An 18506-nucleotide genomic window follows, 5' to 3' on the forward strand; every position below is an offset into this window, starting at 1 on the left:
GGCGGGGCGGGGCGGGGCGGCCGCAGCCCAGACCAGCGGCCCGCGGGCCCGCAGCCGGGATTCGAACTTGGGGTGCTGGAAGTTTTGCGGCTTTGTATTCATGCGCACGGATGGCCTTTTTTACCCAGGATCACCGAAGGAATTAGAGGCTAAAAATGAGATCATTACAACCTACGGTAGATTCATTTTCGAGTCTTACTTTTTCTGCACTTGTGAGCGATGACTGTGGAATCACGACTTATTTCCGGATTCCCGCTTCCCAGTGAACTTTGCTGCAGGTTGGATTATTGTTTATTGCATCTCTGCGCTTTCCCCGAAATCACACTTTGACCGCCAGAGTTATTAAGAGCCGTCCAAGCCATTTCTGAATGTCTCTTGGGTCGTCTGATTGAGCTCAGAAACCTTACTGTTTTCTAGGGCATCTTCGCGACAGGTTACATTATGTTGCAGGAAAGACGCAAGGGCTAAGTAGTAAAGTTTTCTGGGACATAGGTGTGCGAGAGTTTTTTTTGAAGGATTCCTGGCTCTGGCACAAAACTGGAAGTAACGCTGAGAGTCTTTTGGAGATCAGCAGTCATTAAAAATTGATCTCGCTTCTTTTGCACTCACTCTCACTTCCCGGTTCCGGAATGTGGCTCCTAATTGGAATGATTGGGCCGATTTCTCCGATGTCAACTTTAAATCAGGTTTCACCGTTTCCATTAGGGTTTGTTTATGGAATACACAGAGGGCAAAGTACTTTGACAGGCTGAGTGCCTTGTGCAAAAAAAAAAGGTTTTCATAAATGGAGCAGTAGCACAAACCCATTCCTTTTCTGCTAACGAGTTTGATGTTTGTACTTCGTTGAGAACCTGTGTGGTGGCAAGAATGCTGTGGGCTGTTAACTGTCAGAAAGAACTGCTGCTTCAAAAGGCTTGTCAGTGGTAGAAGGCTGCCCCGCTTCTTTGAGGTTTTCATTTAGTAGAAGAACAGTACATAACTTGGGAGGCAAACCAGCCCTGCCTTAATCGTGGTTATGTGCACCAGCAGTGTACAGTGCCCAACCAGCTTTAAACAGCTGAAGATGTCCATGGAAGGCTTTGTCAGCCGGACAGGTGCCATTGTTTTCCCAGGATGATGGGGTGGCCTTTACAGGAGAATGTTGTGCCCACCCCTGGTTGTGCTTGACGGAAGGTCTCAGTTGTCCTTTTGAAATGTTTCAGTTTTGAAATGAGCCTGTCTGGGCAAAGCATGTATTGTTAAATCCTATTATAGAATTAAGGAGCCCTGGTGGCTTAGTGGTTACCAGTTGGGCTGTTAACCAAAGGTGAGCAGTTCGTAACCAACAGCTGCTCCGAGGAGAAAGATGGGGGTTTTAACTCCTGAAAAATTACATTCTTGGAAACCCACTGGGGGCAGTTCTGCCGTCCCACGGGCTCTCGCTCAGTAGGAATCTACTCGATGGCAGTGAGAGAGTTGATAGACAAATGGTATGTAAGCCTCAGATTAGTGGAGGGTGTTTATGTTTAGAGATTTCATAGTTGTTCAAAGGGTTACTGCTTCATCCTTTGGGAAATAAAGTTCAATAAATAGTTTTAATTTTTCTGTCATTCACCTGTAGGAACCCTGGTGGCACAGTGTTAGGAACTGTGAGGCCAGCAGTTCAAAATCACCAGCTGCTCTGAGAGAGACAGTCGAGGCTTTAAAGAGTTGTCTCAGAAACTTACTGGACGGGGTCAGTTCTACCCTGTCCTACAATATCACCGCGAGTCAGAGTGGACTTGGTGGCACTGAGTTTGATTTTGTTATCAACCACCCAACCTTAACTGTTTCATGAACCGAGGGCCGTATAGCGGCCATCCATACTTTTCTCCTCTTGGGATTATTGCGGGAAAAGATGAGGCTGTCTGTTTGGTGGCAGAAAGACGGGACTTTCTACTCCCATAAAGAGTTCCAGTCTCTTGATCTATGTATTGTGATGAATTGTATGAGCCCCAATAAATTGATTAAAAAAAAAAAGAGTTCCAGTCTCAGAAACTCACAGGGCAGGTCTTCCCAGCGCCGTGGGGTGACTGTGCTATGAGTTGGCATGACTAGATGGCGGCGTCTTCCTGTGAAGACTTAGTCTTGGAAATGCTATGGAGGGTCAGTGGAAATCAGAATTGACTTGACAGCAGTGGCTTTCTTTTCTTTTTGATTTGCATTTTTAAAACATTTTATTGGTGGCTCGTACAACTCTTAGCCCAATCCATACATCCATCCATTGTGACAAGCACATTTGTACATTTGTTGCCATCATCATTCTCAAACATTTTCTCTCTACTGGAGCCCTTGGTAGCAGCTCCTCGTTTTTCCCCTCCCAGCAGTGCAGTGGCTTTTCTTTTGGAATGGAATTTCACCAAGTGCCCGCAGCTGGCAGGAGGGGACCTGTGATCTATTAGAGAGGGAAGAAATGATGTGTGCCACCAAAGGACTGTTTGCATAGAGCGTTGTGTGAGCAGACGGGAAAGGCGGGCAGTCTGTAGAGATTTACAAGCTGGGAGCCCTGTGTAGGTCGCCATGAGTTGGAATGGCTCCTTGGCAGGGAGCGTGAGTGGGTAAGGACTGGTGTCACTTGGAGGTGTGATTTTTGTTAACCTTTTGTCTCTGGGCTTTTTTCTTGGATTGTGTTAGCCGGGTTCTCTAGAGAAGCAAAACCAGTGATCTACATCTATATCCACATATCTCTAGTTTCCGTATCTGTGAGAGAGGACAAGGGAGATACAGAGATATTTATATTAAGTAAATACCTCACAAAATTGTAGAAGTGGGTGAGTCCAGTCTAGATCAAGCCTATGGGTTAGATGTTAGCTGGAGGCTCTGGCTTTTGAAGCCCCAGGAGCTGGCAAAGCAGGAAGGTGACGTAGGAAACTCATATGCTGGTGGATACAGAGTTAGATGAAGCAGGCCAGCAGTCAGGCTTGTGTTGTGGCTCCAGAGTGGAATGTATCCAAGTTTGATAGGTGGTGGCTACCTAGGGTCAGCAGGTAGCATGGCAGGCTATTGGCTCTAGTCCGGAAAAAGCAAGTTTGATGAACCAGATGCGAGGTTCAGACCCAACAAGAAGCATGCAAGCTTCCTCACAACATCCACTTATATAGGAACTAGGCCACACCTCTGAGGAAATTTCCTGTCCATTGCGTCAGGGCTGTGCCCTGAGTAAAGTGTCTTTGTTCCACCCTCATCTTACAATTGATTGGATGCGCACAGCAGGTCTCTTTATAGAATTGATGACAATGTGTTATGTAACCTAGGAGATTACTAGGCTTTAACTATCAAACTACAGAGAATCTTGACCCAGCCAAATTGACACAAAACCTAACTGTCACAGAGATTAAGCCTTGCGAGTGTATTTCTCGGCTCCTGTGTGCTCTTTGGAAGTGTCTTTTCTTGCACTGGTTCCATTTTCACGTGAATACGGCATTTTCAAAATGTAACCAGTGGCAGCAACCGGAATGGCTTCACTATAAACGTCGCACCACTGGCTTTGTGCTTTGACACCACGAAGTGGCGCGTAGCCTGTATTTGGATTGTGAGTACATTTTGGCATCGAAGTTCTGTGTTTAAAGCAAGGGGTCGAGTTAGCGCAACCGTAAAGTGCCTGGCTGCTAGCTGAAAGCTTGGTGGTTCAACCCGTCACAGTGTCGGAAACTCACGGGGGCAATTCCACCCTGTCCTATAGGGTCACTATGAGTTGGCGTCGACTCCGATGGCAGTGAGTTTTTTGCCTTTAACCCAAAGGCTGGTGGTTGGGCAATAGCGGTTAGTGCCTGAATTTGAACCATCGTCATTTTTAAGTGGTCTTCTTTATAAGCATATGAATGTTACTTGCACACTGATAGAGTGTTGTATTTCATAGTAGATCTTGAAACGTTATGCATGATGAGTGTGATGTCTGTCGTTCATGTTGGAAACTTGTCGTCCCAGCAGAGTCGAGTGTAATGCTTGATATAAATGTCCAATACCAGCTCATTTCAGCTCACCAGTCCCCAGGATGCCAACCTTTTATGTGTTACATTGCATTTTGATGACTTCCGATTTTCCTGGATTCATACTTTGTCCATTCCATGTGTCTGTTACTACTGTCTGTTCTCGTTTGAGTGGGTCACACCGCACCTAAAGCTATACTCGCCCCCAGTCCAGGTTTGAGCGCTTTGTAGCCTGAGGGGCTCATCTTCTGGTACTCTGAGGAGGCTTCCAAACACTTCATGGGAAAATGGAACTCAAAGACAACGGAGTTTGCCCACAAACTTTTTTGAAGCTCCCGCATGTATCCCATATTCCTCCGCTGCTCTTTGTGACCTTTCCCCTGGAGTTCTATTGCCAAGACTTTCCTAGTCTGCTTTGGTCTAAAAGCTTCTCTGAAACCTGTCCACCCTCAGTGGCCCCACTGGCATTTGAAAAACTGGTGGCTTAGCTCAGGCACCACAGCAACATGCATGGGACATGGTGGGACAAACTGACAGACGAGGGGTAGAGATCTTTGGGGATATCATTCAAGTATGATAAATAATTCAAACAGGGTATTGATGAAATTGAAAACTGAAGATGGTATTTTATCACAAGGATATCAGATCATTTTAGTGTTAATGATACAAAGGTACTTGCTAGATCTTTAAATGTTTCCATCTGTTTTTCTAAAGCATATGTTGACTTATACATGGGTACATGTAATGGTACAGTTTTGCTTTGGTTTATTAACTTGATAATTATTTGGTGGTGGGGCAGCTTTGTTACTGCTTTTTAGTAAACTGACAGGTCCTAACTATTTTAATTCTATTTTAGATTATAGCGTTTGATGAACTGAAGACCGACTACAAGAATCCTATAGACCAGTGTAATACCCTGAATCCTGTAAGTTAAATAGAGGTTTATCTTCAGATTTTTAAACTGTTTTTTTTTCTCTTTTAACTTGATGTAATTTGAAAGCAGCCAGTATTCTCAGTAGCAACATGTATTTGACTTTTTAATTAGGCAGAATTAAAAAAAATAGATTTCTCCCCCTATCATGCTTGACTATTCTGACTATTATTAATCTGCTGGTGATCTTGTCAGCTGTCGTACTAACATTCTTCCAATCTGCTTTTTACATTGTCGGCCAAAGACAGTTGAGAAGGTCAAAAAGATTAAAAGAGTCAAAATTGCATTAAAGGTGTGTACTGCTTTTTAGTTGAATGTTTTAATGCTGCATTCATTTCCATGGGGCGGGCTAGGGCCTTTGTATTTGTAGCGTTTCTGTTCAGTGTGCTTGTCATAATGCCTGTCGAGGTTTACAATTTCATAACTTTTCATATTTTATGCAATTGTTTGCTTGCTGGCCCAGTCAAGTAGGGAAAGCTGTTATATGCTTATGCATTTTTTAAAACACTGTAGCAGCCATAGGCACTTCTATATAAAGTTGTTTGATGTACCACTTGCAAGTTAGATAAAACAAAATGCCTTTAATAGCCTCTGAGACTATTCTAGGGTTAATATTTTTGGTGCGATAGTATGCAAATAAATCTTTAGGGTGGAGCTAATGCTCATAGCTAGTTTTGCCCTTGGCTGTGTATATTCTGTAACTAATCCAATCTTTCCGCACATTGTAGGTAGATAGCTCTGTTTTTAAGTGCTGGGATCTTGCAGTCATGCTGTTCTTTGGACTCCTGCTGCCAGGACCTTGTAGAAAACATGTGGATGTAATGTTTGCATGGTTCTGTCTAGTTTATATGCATTCTAAATCTCTGAAACAGAAATTGTATACTAAGGTCCGAGCTAGGGTACGGTTATAGTATACGCCCACACCGCTTAGGGGTTTTCTGTCTCTCTCTAATTCCTTCTGTCTACTCATTTAAGACGGTTCTCCTCTTAGCTTGTTGCCTCGAGTTTGGTCAGAAAGTGAAAGGCCATTTGTGAGAACGCTGTGGTTGTGTTCAAGAATGGAATTCAGCCATTCATGTTTTGAAAAGTGCGTCCCAGTGACGATGGCCCCGGAGGAGCTCTCTGCTGTGCCACTCTGGGGTCTTGCACGCTCCTGAGAGGGGCTTTCTGGAACGATACCGAAACTTCCTGAGGTGAAGTGGATACAGCTTGCTACGTTGTTTACTTTCCCCCCAGATGGGAATGAATGATGCTGTAGATGTCTAGTTTGACTGTAAAGAATTGTTATGTATGGTAAGACGTGTCGGGGGCAGTGAAAAGTGTTACCTTCCTAGCTAGTTGCTCTTGTTTGTTCTTAAGACACCTGAGAAGATGGCTGGCTCTCTCTGCTCATTGGATAGTAGGGCCAGCACCCTGTCCTGGTAGGCTTTTCCTGGCTTTAGATAACCAAAGCACCGTCCGGGTCGTCCGAGCCGGACCGCTCGAGGGCTGTCCTAAGTGCCAGGCTCTGTGCGCAGCTCTCCCCGAGTGGTTTCCCCCACTAGCCCAGCAGCCCTAAGAAGGAGGCGCCTGGACCCTTCTCTCACAGAGGAGAGGAGGCAGAGGTTCAAGAACTCCACTGAAAATCACACAGCTAGTGTAGCCAGGGCTTGAATTTTTGATATTTGAGTGCTTGTATTTCAGAATTATTGTCAAGTTAAGAGGGACTGATTTCATTGTAACGTATGGGTGCTTTCTGGCTTCACTGCCCTCTGTGAGGGCAGACTGTCCGCTAGGGGTAGCCCAATGCCTCTGTAGGTTGGAGGGAGGGAAGCTTTTATACCCACTCGTGTTGCAGGCGGGGAAAAGTGCCAATGATTGGCGACACCGCAGTGCATCTGACAGTTTTCCCTATTTAAAGTTTGTTTTGACAGTTCTGCAAAGTATGGGGGAAGACAAAGATCATTACAATTTTTTTTAAGGGGGACTTTAACCAAATAGTACTGTGTTTTGCATGTTCTCAGTACTGTCATCTCAGCCATATTTGCATGAGTCTTTTCCCGTGGTACCCGTCTTTTGTGTGACCTTAGGTCCTAGGTGGAATGGGTTGTGTGTCACTGTGGGGCAAGTCTGGTCCCTACAAGAATGGTTGGAGAGGACGCTTTTTTATTTAATGTTTTTGAGCGATGGGCATGCAACCTACCTGGAGTGTTTGGGGGGGAGGCGAGAGTTCGGTGCTTGCGTCGTTGTAGTACCGGCTGGGCCGTCGACTGTGTTTGTTACCACGCTCCAAGTTCACTGTGCAAGAGCCGTGAGAATCAAGCTCTCCCTCCTCACTGCTCAGTCAGTGCTTGAAGGTCGAAACCTTGGGTTTGTATCGTTAGCTACCAACTGGCTTTTGAGGGCTGAATTAGGCCGATCATGTTTTCTAGGGGGAAAAGGAATACTTCCACCCAGTATTAGGAATAGATCTAGTGGGACTCGCCCTACAATGTGTAGTTTTTCTTGGTTGTGTCATTGTAGTCAGTGGGTTTCAAAGATTTCCTTTGAATGTGTGGGATCCCCCCCCCCCAGCCCCCAGCTGTCAGGGGATTACAGCTATGTAACTTTGCTCTTAAGTACTTAAATAGATACTAACTTAAAGTTACCTTGTTGTTTCGTCTGTTGTTACTATATTGCTGATGTTTCTAGAAAACAGCTGGTTAGTGGTGGACATTAGCTCACCTCACTGAGATGACATTTGCAGTGTCACCGCCTTTACAGCTTTACATTTGAAGGCGTTAGGAAGTGAGCTTGACGATGGAGTGTAAGTTTATTATTCCTACATTCGTCCAGCTTTCCCCTCAGAATAAGTCTGATGGTGCCTCAGCTTCATGTAATTTCCATTTGGTCAGAAGTACAAAGTAGGCCGTTGAGAAACGGGCTTTGTGGGAGGTTATTTGAAAGTTGCAATGAAGGGTCTTGGCATTTTAAAAAGTCATTGGCTGAAGATCATCAGGGTGGGCAAGGTCACGTTGAGGAAAGCACTGCTTTGCTTATAGTTCAGCTTAGACATAGTTAACTCGTGGTCATTGTAGAAGAAGCATTTTGCTGGGATTACTTTTCTCTCACATTCAGTGCTGCTTCTGATCAAGAGATTCGTATTTGAGTTCTGAGCCTGCGCTGATCTGAAAATCCTGCTGTGACGGCAGCATTTTGGGGAAGGAAAGGGAAACGGCCCTGTGAGCCCGTGGGCCCAGGGACCTGGGAGACTCGTTTCACCGTGAAGAACTCAGTCTTTCCCTCCTACATTGCACAAGGCTCCTTGTCTGCATTTGTTCATCTTGGTGCTTCTTCCCAACTGTGCTGAGATGCCTGGCTGATTGGCTTTCCACTGAAGATTACTTTTGTGGTCATGTGATATGCTTTGCAAATATTGTTCATGTCACACTCCCAGTTTCTGTTAAAGGCTTAAGAACACAGATGTCTGTATCTCCAAAAGGGACTTTTGCCGCCCACCTAATCTCATGTTGCATGTGGTATTTTTATCATTTGTTGATTGGTGCAAAGAAAGCATTCTCCATTTGATTAGCAAACAGCTGGGATCATGCTGGGTGGGAACTTTGTGTCACTTAACCTCTGGCTTCTGACAATTTGGGGTTACGTTTTTAATGCAAGCTATCTCCTTTGGTTAGTTTGCCTACAACCCTGCTATTGGTAAAAAGTTAAAAAATTGACTAGCACCTTTCATCTCTGATTCTAAGGAAACGGATTTTTTTTGACATTAGGGAAACTTGGTTGCCACCTGCTTTCCATAAGAGCAGTTGGCATTACCCTTAGTGCAAAGACGTTTCGATGACCGGCTTGTGTTTCTCTTCCAGCTTGTGCTTCCGGAGTACCTCATCCACGCCTTCTTCTGCGTCATGTTTCTCTGTGCGGCAGAGTGGCTTACGCTGGGTCTCAATATGCCCCTCTTGGCGTATCATATTTGGAGGTAATATTGAGCTGTTCTGCTAATGATTTTCTTCATCAGTTTTAATTATACTGTTTGATGTGGTTTTCTTACATATGCTAGTCTCCTAAATGAACATATGAAGCTGAGTTGACATTATAAAAATCAAATTGATGAACAAATAACTGTTTTCATATCCTTTATGAGGCTTGCTGGATTACCTTCTTAAAGGGCTTTTTAGAAAACTGAGCTGTCCCTCACGACAATACATATGAGCCTGGAGTGTCCAGTGCAGGGCGTTTTGACTCTGTGTGTGTGTGTGTGTGTGTGTGTGAGAGAGAGAGAGAGAGAGAGAGAGAGAACGAGAGAAGCCACTACCTAGATGAAGACACAGGGCAGGTCTAGCCCCTGGAAGACTCCCTTGGGTCCCATTCTGGTCAGGTGCTGCCCAGCCTTCCCCAGGGGAACCTTGGGATTAGTTCTGGCCACCTTTGAACTTCATATAAATTGAAATGTACTTTATCCATGTTTAATTTATAAATAAAATTGGGTTATTCCTACACAATATATCTAGCATGTAATTCTTCTAGCTAATAGTTCTAGCTAATCTTCCTAAATGAAGGTTTTGTTTTGTTTTAAATAGTCATATTAAAATCACCTTGCCCCACAAGAACAAGGGGTAGTTTTGGTAAAAGCCTGAATACATAAAGTTTTATAGTAACTACAATAGCAACCAAAACATACATGTGTGTTACATAGACACATGCTTATATATGAACAGATAAGCATATACGAGTATACAGATGTGCTTGTGAAGGTCTCTGTAGACAAAAATATATATGTGTTTGTACTGCATATATATTCATATAGAGAGTAAAGCACGCAGGTGACATAGTTATTGATACTTGTTAGATATAACCAAACACTTTGAGAGACTGGATTATCGGATTTGAGGGTTTAGGACCATAGTCTGGTGGCTAACTCTCAATTGTCAAAAGAAAGCTCATAAAGGCAAAGTTCTACACCCTAGGGAGTGGCATCTAATATCCAATTACCAAGACTCAAAGAAAAGACTAGTGTACAGGACTGATACTCTGCAGAAACCATGACCTTACCCCTGGAGACTTACTACCACGACCCAGCCACACCATCGGTGGTCCCGAGTAGAATGAGAACAATGTAGAGTGAAACTCAGATTCCTTACTGGCCCCTAGAAGCTAGAGGAACCCCCAAGCCTATTACCCCCCAGCTTCCTTTTATACTTGGAACTCAGGCCACCCGGCCGTGTCACCTACCAGCCAGAAGACAAAGTGGCTCATAAAAGAAATACTACTTGGCTCTTCTAAGCAATCGTCTAAATGAGACCTACACTGACCCTCGACTAAAGATGAGAAAGTGAGGGTGGAACAAGGAAGCTAGACAAATGGACCAGAACAACCAGCATGAAAATAATGCGACTGCATGGCCATTGTGAAGAGTAGCCAATGCCATTGAGTAATAGATACAGAAGTTGTTAGACGAGAACCTGCCTTATGTGCTACATAGATTTTCTTTACAAGCATAATAAAATATGGCGGGAGAAAAAACTCATTACCCTCAATTTTAGGGAATATGTACTGAACTATTTAGGGATAAATTAGTATCATGTCTGTAACTGAGCAAGTAAGTTTTTTTTTTTTAAATCATTTTATTGGGGGCTTGTGTAGCTCTTACCACAATCCATACATCCATCCATTGTGTCAAGCACATTTGTACATTTGTTGCTATCATCATTCTCAAAACATTTGCTTTCCACTAGAGCCCTTAGGCAAATAAGTCTTACAAATAGAGTTCTATCACAAATTCATGCCCTTTTACTAAAGTGTGATTGTATTGATAATTATTTTAAAACTTGGCCACATAGAGAAGAATGTAATGCTCACCTCAAAATACACGGGATAAATTGACATACGGGTCAAGAAACAAAGTATACAAAATTAAATAGGAGGAACTGCAAGTGTAGTCAAAGGAAAGTTAAAAGAATCGTAGATATATATACACACAGATGTATATATTTACATTTACTAGTGGCGCAGTGGTTAAGTGCTTAATTGCCCACTTCAGGGGTAGTTTGAACCCACCGGCAACATGGCAGTCTGTTCTGTAAGGATTGATCACCTGGGAAACCCATTGGGCCAGTTCTGCTTTGTCCTGCAGGGTCGCTGTGAGTCAGGCAACTCTGTGGCAACAAGTTTGGTTTTGGTATTGCTGCCTCTGTTGGATTTCTGACAACAGAGGAGACCAGATAGGACTGCTTGGCTGTCTAGTTCTGTTCACTTTGGGCTCTAGTTTTCAGATTATAAAAGAAGAGAATGCAACTCATAGCGAACTCTGCTTTCCTTGGTGGACCACCTCTCATTTGAACCAAGTAGCCCCAGACTGAGGGTGCATTGGCGTTCTGATGGCTTGCACTTGTGACCTTACCCCCACTCCCCGCCCAAACATCGTTAGTCAGGAGCCCCTGGTGGTGTAGTGGTGACCCCAGTGGGCTGCTACGTGCCAGGCCAGCAGTTCAGTACCACTAGCCCCTCTGTGGGAGAGAGATGAGGCTCCCACTCCTGTAGAGATTGACAGTCTCAGAAAGCCACTGGGGAAGTTCTGCCTTGTCCTGTAGGGTCACTGAGTCAGAATCGACTCGATGGCAGCGAGTTTGGTATCTTAGTTGTATTTATCGTTTGTAAAATGTACTGCATACAGCGTTACTGCATGTATGTAATTTGCAGATGTCATTCTCCAACATTCACTTACCGATAAAGATTGGATTTACAAAGAGATAAAGACACTAGTAATAAATGCAATGATAATGAAAACAAAACAAAGGTCTTTGAATTACATCAGAGGCGACTTTAGGACAGAGTTGTACAAAAGGGCCCCCTTGGAAGTTGGGGCCAATGACTCGACTCGCCTTTGAGAAGAGCCCTCCTTGCGTCCAGAAGGGCCGGTCACTAACAGACTTTGTGTATTGCAGGTATATGAGCAGACCGGTGATGAGCGGCCCAGGACTCTATGACCCCACCACCATCATGAATGCAGATATTCTAGCATATTGTCAGAAAGAAGGATGGTGCAAATTAGCTTTTTATCTCCTAGCCTTTTTTTACTACCTATACGGGTAAGTTTGGAAAATATGATTTCCTTTGGCTGTTTTAAGTTTGCAGAATCACTCGGTGTCCGGAGTGGTGTCTGTTCAGGCTGGTGTGCGAGGGTCTTTGTCTAGGAGGGCAGTCAGAGCCTGAAGCTGGGGTCAGGGCTGCTGCTCCCCAAGTCTTCCCATGTCCTCACTCCGCGCTCGAGGGATGCCAAAGGTTGGGGTGCGAGGTTGCAAAAAAAAAGTTCTGCTTGATTTCCCTGTCTCTCCTGAGATTTCAGTGAAGTTTTCCCTCAGGGTGCTTCACAGATGGTACATGCCACCTTTCGTTTGCTGGTGTGCAGACGGGGTGGAAGGAAGGGAAGGCTCAGTTCCGTGTTGTGCATAGTGGTAGACCTATCCAATTCCCCCGGGTTTCTGTAGCGGAGTCATCGTCTTTCCTGGAGCTCCGGGGTTCGCTGTCTTGGCCCTGCCGACTCCCTGGCAGCTAAGTTTTTGTTGTGGGCATTGTCTTGTGCGTTGTAGGAGGTTGGCGGCATCTGTGGCCTCTACCCAGTGGATGCCAGTAGCACCCCCACTCCCAGTGGTGGCAACCAATAGTGTCGCTGGACATCGCCAAATGCTCTCTGAGGGGCAAGTCCCCACCCTCCAATTGCTCTGGCTGCGTATTCATACCAGGAAAGGTCACCGTTAGTATATGATCGTAATGGCGCTTTAAGGCATGTGAGGCGCTCTGGTGGTGTAGTGGTTATGCTCTGGGCTGCTACCTACAAGGCCAGCAGTTCAAAGCACCCGCTGCTCTTTCTACAGTCACAAAGAGTTCCAGTCTTGGAAACCCACAGGGCAGTTCTGATCTGCCCTAGGGGCTCTCTGAGTCAGAACCAACCTGATGGCAGCGAGTTTGGATTTTTGCTTTTAAGGTCTACACATATATAACATTTTTCCCTCCTCTTCCTGATGGCATATTCAAGGATAGCTTTCCATCGGATTTTTAAAACATGAATAAAACCAGCTATATAAAATGACATTCTTTAGTAATTATGCTTTTAATTTCCCTCCTTTTTGTTACTGGAAAACTTGCTAAGGATTATATGGTAGGTAGCTTAGTCATTTTGGTTTATACCACGTCAATCTCCATTTGTAGGAATGGGAGACAGGCTAGAGAGCAACTTAGAGAAAACCCATTTTGTGCTTTCAGAAGCTGCAGCTGTGGAAGTGAGTAGACTAGCATGGGATGGGCACCCTTTCTCCTGCCAAGGGCCATTTGGGTATTATTTATAACCTCATCCGTGGGCCATCCTGGTCAATCATTTCTTTCACTCACCCTGAATGTGGCGGCCGCAACTGCTTCTCGGTGAGCCTGTGAAGTTGGTTGGAATGGATGATTTTGGATGCTCTGGGGCCAGGCCTTCCTCACCCCTGCCTTAGGCTAGGAGGTCAGCCCTTCTCAATTGAATGATTAAACTCTTTTATGTGGGTCTTTTTTAACTCTGGGCTCTTTCGTAGAGCTTTTCTTTAAAGAGTGCATTCGCTAATTGACCATGCCCACTGTCCAACGGGGCCACTACCAGTCCCTGCCTCTCAGGCAGGCAGTGAAGGGGCTACACTGCTGCCCTGCAGACGGAGCAAGAGCTCAGGATGAGCCAGAGCTCTGGGGCAGGGCAGCACTTTGGATCGTGTCTCTGAGCCCTGGTTTCCCAGGCAGCTGTCACCTGGTTTAGCTGTTCTGTTTGCTCAAATTGGAAAGGAAATTGGGGAAAATTATAGCATGCCCTTCGATCCCAGTCCTACCTCAGGCAAAAACCTGTCAATGCAAATTCACATTCCACTGAGAACTTGCCATTCGGGTGGTGGTTGGTTTGCACCTTCTGTGATGGTGTGATTTCCCCGTTTGCTCTGTAAAGCTGCTGGACACTGATGTTCTTGTTATGCTTAGGAAGGTTGGACTTAACCGCCCTTCTCTTCTTTTCAGCATGATCTATGTCCTGGTGAGCTCGTAGGCAGACGCACAGAAGAGCTGGTTCAGTTAAGTGCATGCAGAAGCCACCGTGCGAGAGGATTCTAACCCAGAGGATCCTTTTTCCAAGAGGAGCCGATGGAATCTGATCAGTTACTTTAAAAAAAAAAAAGACTCCTTATTTTTTAAATGTTTCCACATTTTTTGCTTGTGGAAAGACTGTTTTCATATGTTATACTTGGATAAAGCATTTAAATGGAATTGCGTATCAAATAACATAAACTGATTACCTCTGGTGTCGACAGGTGTGAACTTGCACTCATTAAGGAACAGCCGTGCTCCTCGGAATGATTGTGTTGGTTTCTGACTGCACTTAGTCTACGGGAAGCTTTCGTTTGTAGGAACCTGTAGGACGCCTTTGGTTTTATTGAAATGCCATCTGATTATCAGTGAGCTGTAGACATCAAGTGCTTCTGACGAGCTGAACATGTGTTTGACCACTGGGAAACTTTATGTTTCCTCGTCTATCATGTAGATGATTATACATGGATACTTTTACAAAACAAGAGTGGGGTTGTTTTTCCACCTTCCTCCTTGAGTATTATCTCCGTATATTGCATGAATGAGAGATTGCCCATACTTTCATCAGAGTAAATACTTGCTTTAATTCTTAAGCATAAGTGAATGATATTAAAAAATATGTACACTAATTGTGAAGGATGCATTTAAAGTTATTTTAAATGTGGTATTATTTGCAAGACATTACTGACTAAGAGATTGGTTGTCATTACTGTAATCTGGTGGCAGAAGCACCCTTAAGGATTTGCAAGTACTGTAGCTTCTCCAAACGACTGAGAGAGAACATTGTATAGCCGGCCTGCTGTTCCTTTAGTGCAATACAATAAAAGTCTGAAATGAAGACTTGACTTGCAGTGCAGTGTTTTGAAGATCACAGATAGCTGTTTCTTAGACTTGCTTACTCCATAATCAAGACACATTCCTATCAAACTTTTAAGAAAAAATAATGAGCATTATGGTGGCTTTCTCTCTTACAAAATGCCATGCCTGGAACCTCTGTTGGGAGGCCTTATGTTGACAGAACTTCTGAGTGCTGTGCTGATGTCAGAACATCACCATTTTTCTAACCAATTTAGTTAGAAATGTCTCGAAAGGCAGGCCCATTGTGGCGTGCATGTTTCTGTAAATGTCCCTGTGCATCATTTGGCAGGAGGTAGGTACAGAACATCGAAAGGAGTGCAGATGGTTCAGAAGGGTCTTGAATAGTTTCCCGACCGATACCTGCAAAGTTGGCATCATGATGACGGGGTTTCTGTAGATGCTGTGGAGGCTTTACTATGTGGAAGTCCGTGAGTTAGACACTGTTTTTGTCTCTCATTGTGAAAAATGGCTTTGAAAGGACACTTCCTCCCCTTTGGGAGAGGAGCTCTGTCTGGGGATTGGGTGTCGGGTGTGTATGTCGAAGAACCTCAAGAATGAGGAGAGTGGAACCATTTCTTCACGACGGATGTTCTAAGGCCCATGTTCTATAGTCTTCAGGACACCTCGAGGGCTCTGCTCACCCGTCCGCGGTCAGTTCTTTGAGTGCTGGCTTTGCAACAGCAAAGTGCTGGGCACTGTGCATCTGTGCTCTGAGCATGTGCAGTCATGCAGTGTCTAACCACCTCTACCTGTGTTCGCTCCCACTCCTCGTTCTCCCTGTCCAGGAACTTTGGATCATGAGCCCCAGATCTGCTGGAACCGAGGGCTTCCCCAGGCCTAATAGTATTTCCATCGAGCTGTTTTTCAGGAGTGCATGCCGTCTCTTAGCAAACACAGCTTCCCTTTATACGTTTTCTTAAACATCCTTTTAAGTATTCTAGGATATTTCCCCCAAATCTGTGAAAGCCACCTTCTCAAGCTTCAGAAATCAGATGTGCAGTTGGTTCCTTCTGGAAGATTGGCACTGTGGCAGGTAGGATTGGCACTGTGGGTAGACCCAGGAAAGGTCTACCCACTTTGGGCCTTCACAGAGTTTGATGGGATTAGATCACTGTACCAAGAGAAGTTGAAGGAGAAAACTTGCGTTTCACAGCGTCCCACTGGCCTTTTTCCCTTGCTTGGAGTTTAATTTCTTTCCCTAGTTATCTGTTTTGGGCAACCTACCTTCCAGGAGCCCTGGTAGCCTAATGGGTATGAGTTGAGCTGCTAACCACAAGGTCAGCAGTTCAAAACCACCAGCTACTCCGTGGGAGAAAGACAAGGCTTTCTATTTCCATGTGGAGTGACAGTTTTCTCAAATCCACAGGGGCAGTTTTATGCTGTCCTATAGTCACTGTGAGTTCACATTGACCTGATGGTAGTGCATTTGGCAGTGAGGCTTACCTTCGGCTCTTTCTGCAGGTCCAGCCGGTCTGAATCCTTGCATCTGGGGCATCACACTGTTACATCTACATATCAGAAACTCGTTGTTGCTATGGTACCGCAGATTATCCTCTAGTAAGTGTCTTATATCAACAACGTTTACTTTTTCAAAAAACAGCAGGTAGTCTATTGAGTAATACTATGAAGGTGCTTGAGAAAAATCTATGGAAAACGGAATTAAGATAATGGAACAGTTTTCACGAGTTTTTTGAAGTACTCTCCTATGTTATGGCAGTGTATCCCTTTAGTATTGAAGTGTAAGGTAGGAACTGTACTTGAATATTATATTAAAGGTTTACTAATGATTTTGATTCTTTTCACCATTTATATCTACTCCCACCCCTCACTGCCGACCCCTGGTTTCAAGGTAGCAGACAGATTATTTGTATGAAGTTTGGATATTTTTCATGAAGCAGGGGAACGTTAAGAAGTGACCAGACAGCATCCATTGGCTATCAGTGAGGCACCTGTAAAGCATCATTGATTGTACCAGGGAATGCTGGACCCATCAGTCAGGTTCAGGTACACAGATAACGGTCTTTCACCAAGCAACAAAGTCTGTGCAGTTTGCCTCTGGCATGGATCTTTCCCACACCCTGTTCCCTATTTTTCAACTTGGAGAGCATTTCTGGTACTAGCTCTGATAAAGCTCTCTGCTCTGCTTCCTAAGGCAACAGAGGCTGGAAACATGTCAGATGTCTTCACAGAAAGGAAATCGAGAGAGATGCACTTGGCACTGGCAGAATTAGCCCCCCACCCCTCCGTCTCCCTTTAGTGACATGCTCAGGAGTTGTGTTCCTTGAATATTATTGCCAATGGGTACAAATAGTGACTTGTCTGTCTCTCCTATCTTACAGGGGTGAGCTTTTATCGTAGGTGTGGATCCAGCAAAGCACTTCGATGCGTTTGGCGTCAAACCCACTTAAATAACGATCTGTTAAAATCTGTGAACTAGAGTTATAGGTCTACTTTATTCCATTGCCCATAAGTGTGCATCTCTCAACAGTTGTACAAACTAGACTAGTTGGCAAAAACATTCAAACAATATTCTTTTTTCAGAGAGCAAAAAAGATCATTGATAACCATGCACTTGGCAATATTCATGAAAGGTACGTTCATCCTTTTTGGAAATTACTCATGTGTCTCAAATAACTGAAAACCCTTTCTTACTCAAACCGATCACTCTCTGCAGCTAGTGAACCTCTGGCATGAATAATATAATACAGCTCATGGTTCTACGAGAGAAAAAAGTGTCACCCAGCCTTTTTATCGTCCGGAGCCCGGGTGGTGTAGTGGTTACCAGTCCACCGGTGACACGGTGGGCCTTGGACTACCAAGTGCAGTGTAGGTGGTCCATACTGCTTCCTGTGCTCATGGTGGTTGAGATCCCAGAGTGAACTGCACTGGTGCTGTACCACTGTCCAAAAGAACAAGCCTGCAGACAGTCCTACCTTCCCTCCCTGGGTTCCCTTGAATTTGATTTTGTATATTTAATTAAAATGGTCTCAAATACTTCCTTGTGTAATTTATGGGTGATGGCTGTCTGCGTGGTGATCTGATTCATTTGCAGTGAAAGCTGGCGGGCGGTGGCCAGGGAGAATACTAACGTTGGCAATCCATGTCATGACACATAACCGGACCCTTTTATTTGAGTAGTGAACATCCCGCTTCTCTGCTCTGGAGTCACCGATTATATATCAGCCAAACATTTGTTAGCACTTTCAGTGGAGGTGGAAAGATGCATAAACATTGGACATTCATTCACTTTTAAAGGGTTTGGCTGATCCATGCCAACATTTTCTTTCCATTTTCCTCACTATGCATGGGTAGGCAATATATATTAAGTGAAAGCTAACGACAGGATTTGTGAAATGGCCGTTTTAATGATTCCCTCCCTACAGGTTAGTCGAATGTTGCGATCTGCAGTCCTGTTTGGTTTACTGTGATGGTTGCATGAGTCAGGTCTGATTCATAGTGCCCTTCCTGGTGGACAAGAGACTAAAACTGCCTGGCTCTTTGCCAACCTCATAACGGATGCTGTTTGAAGCTAGTGTTCAGCTTGTCTTCTGCAGCGCTGCTTTACCACGCATGACCGATTTCTCCAGGGACTGGTCTTTCTTGATAAGTCCCATCATCCTTGCTTCTAAGGAGCCATTCTGGCTGTACTTTTCCCAAGGCAGAATTCTTTTTACATTTGATTGTAATATGAAGGC

The 18506-nt window shown here is 44.5% G+C and overlaps 1 protein-coding gene across 1 annotated transcript; it reads left to right on the plus strand.

Annotated features, from left to right (window-relative positions):
- The first annotated feature begins 4821 nt into the window (after positions 1-4821).
- Positions 4822-14791, plus strand: CNIH1 (cornichon family AMPA receptor auxiliary protein 1). Its single transcript, XM_045287913.1, has 5 exons — positions 4822-4872; positions 5123-5170; positions 8718-8830; positions 11796-11939; positions 13888-14791. The coding sequence occupies exons 3-5, from the start codon at positions 8760-8762 to the stop codon at positions 13913-13915; spliced, it is 243 nt and encodes an 80-aa protein (XP_045143848.1). The 5' UTR covers positions 4822-4872; positions 5123-5170; positions 8718-8759; the 3' UTR covers positions 13916-14791.
- Positions 14792-18506: the final 3715 nt, after the last annotated feature.

This window comes from Echinops telfairi, unplaced genomic scaffold, assembly GCF_000313985.2.
Source record: "Echinops telfairi isolate 266 unplaced genomic scaffold, ASM31398v2 ScPeMD7_18;HRSCAF=68, whole genome shotgun sequence".
NCBI classification, from domain to species: Eukaryota; Metazoa; Chordata; class Mammalia; order Afrosoricida; family Tenrecidae; genus Echinops; species Echinops telfairi.

Coding starts and splice junctions, on each gene's coding strand:
- CNIH1 (XM_045287913.1), top strand. CDS start 8,760: ATGTTTCTCTGTGCGGCAGAGTGGCTTACGCTGGGTCTCAATATGCCC. Junction 8,831..11,795: donor TTGGCGTATCATATTTGGAG/GTAATATTGAGC, acceptor TGTGTATTGCAG/GTATATGAGCAGACCGGTGA. Junction 11,940..13,887: donor TTTTTTTACTACCTATACGG/GTAAGTTTGGAA, acceptor TCTTCTTTTCAG/CATGATCTATGTCCTGGTGA.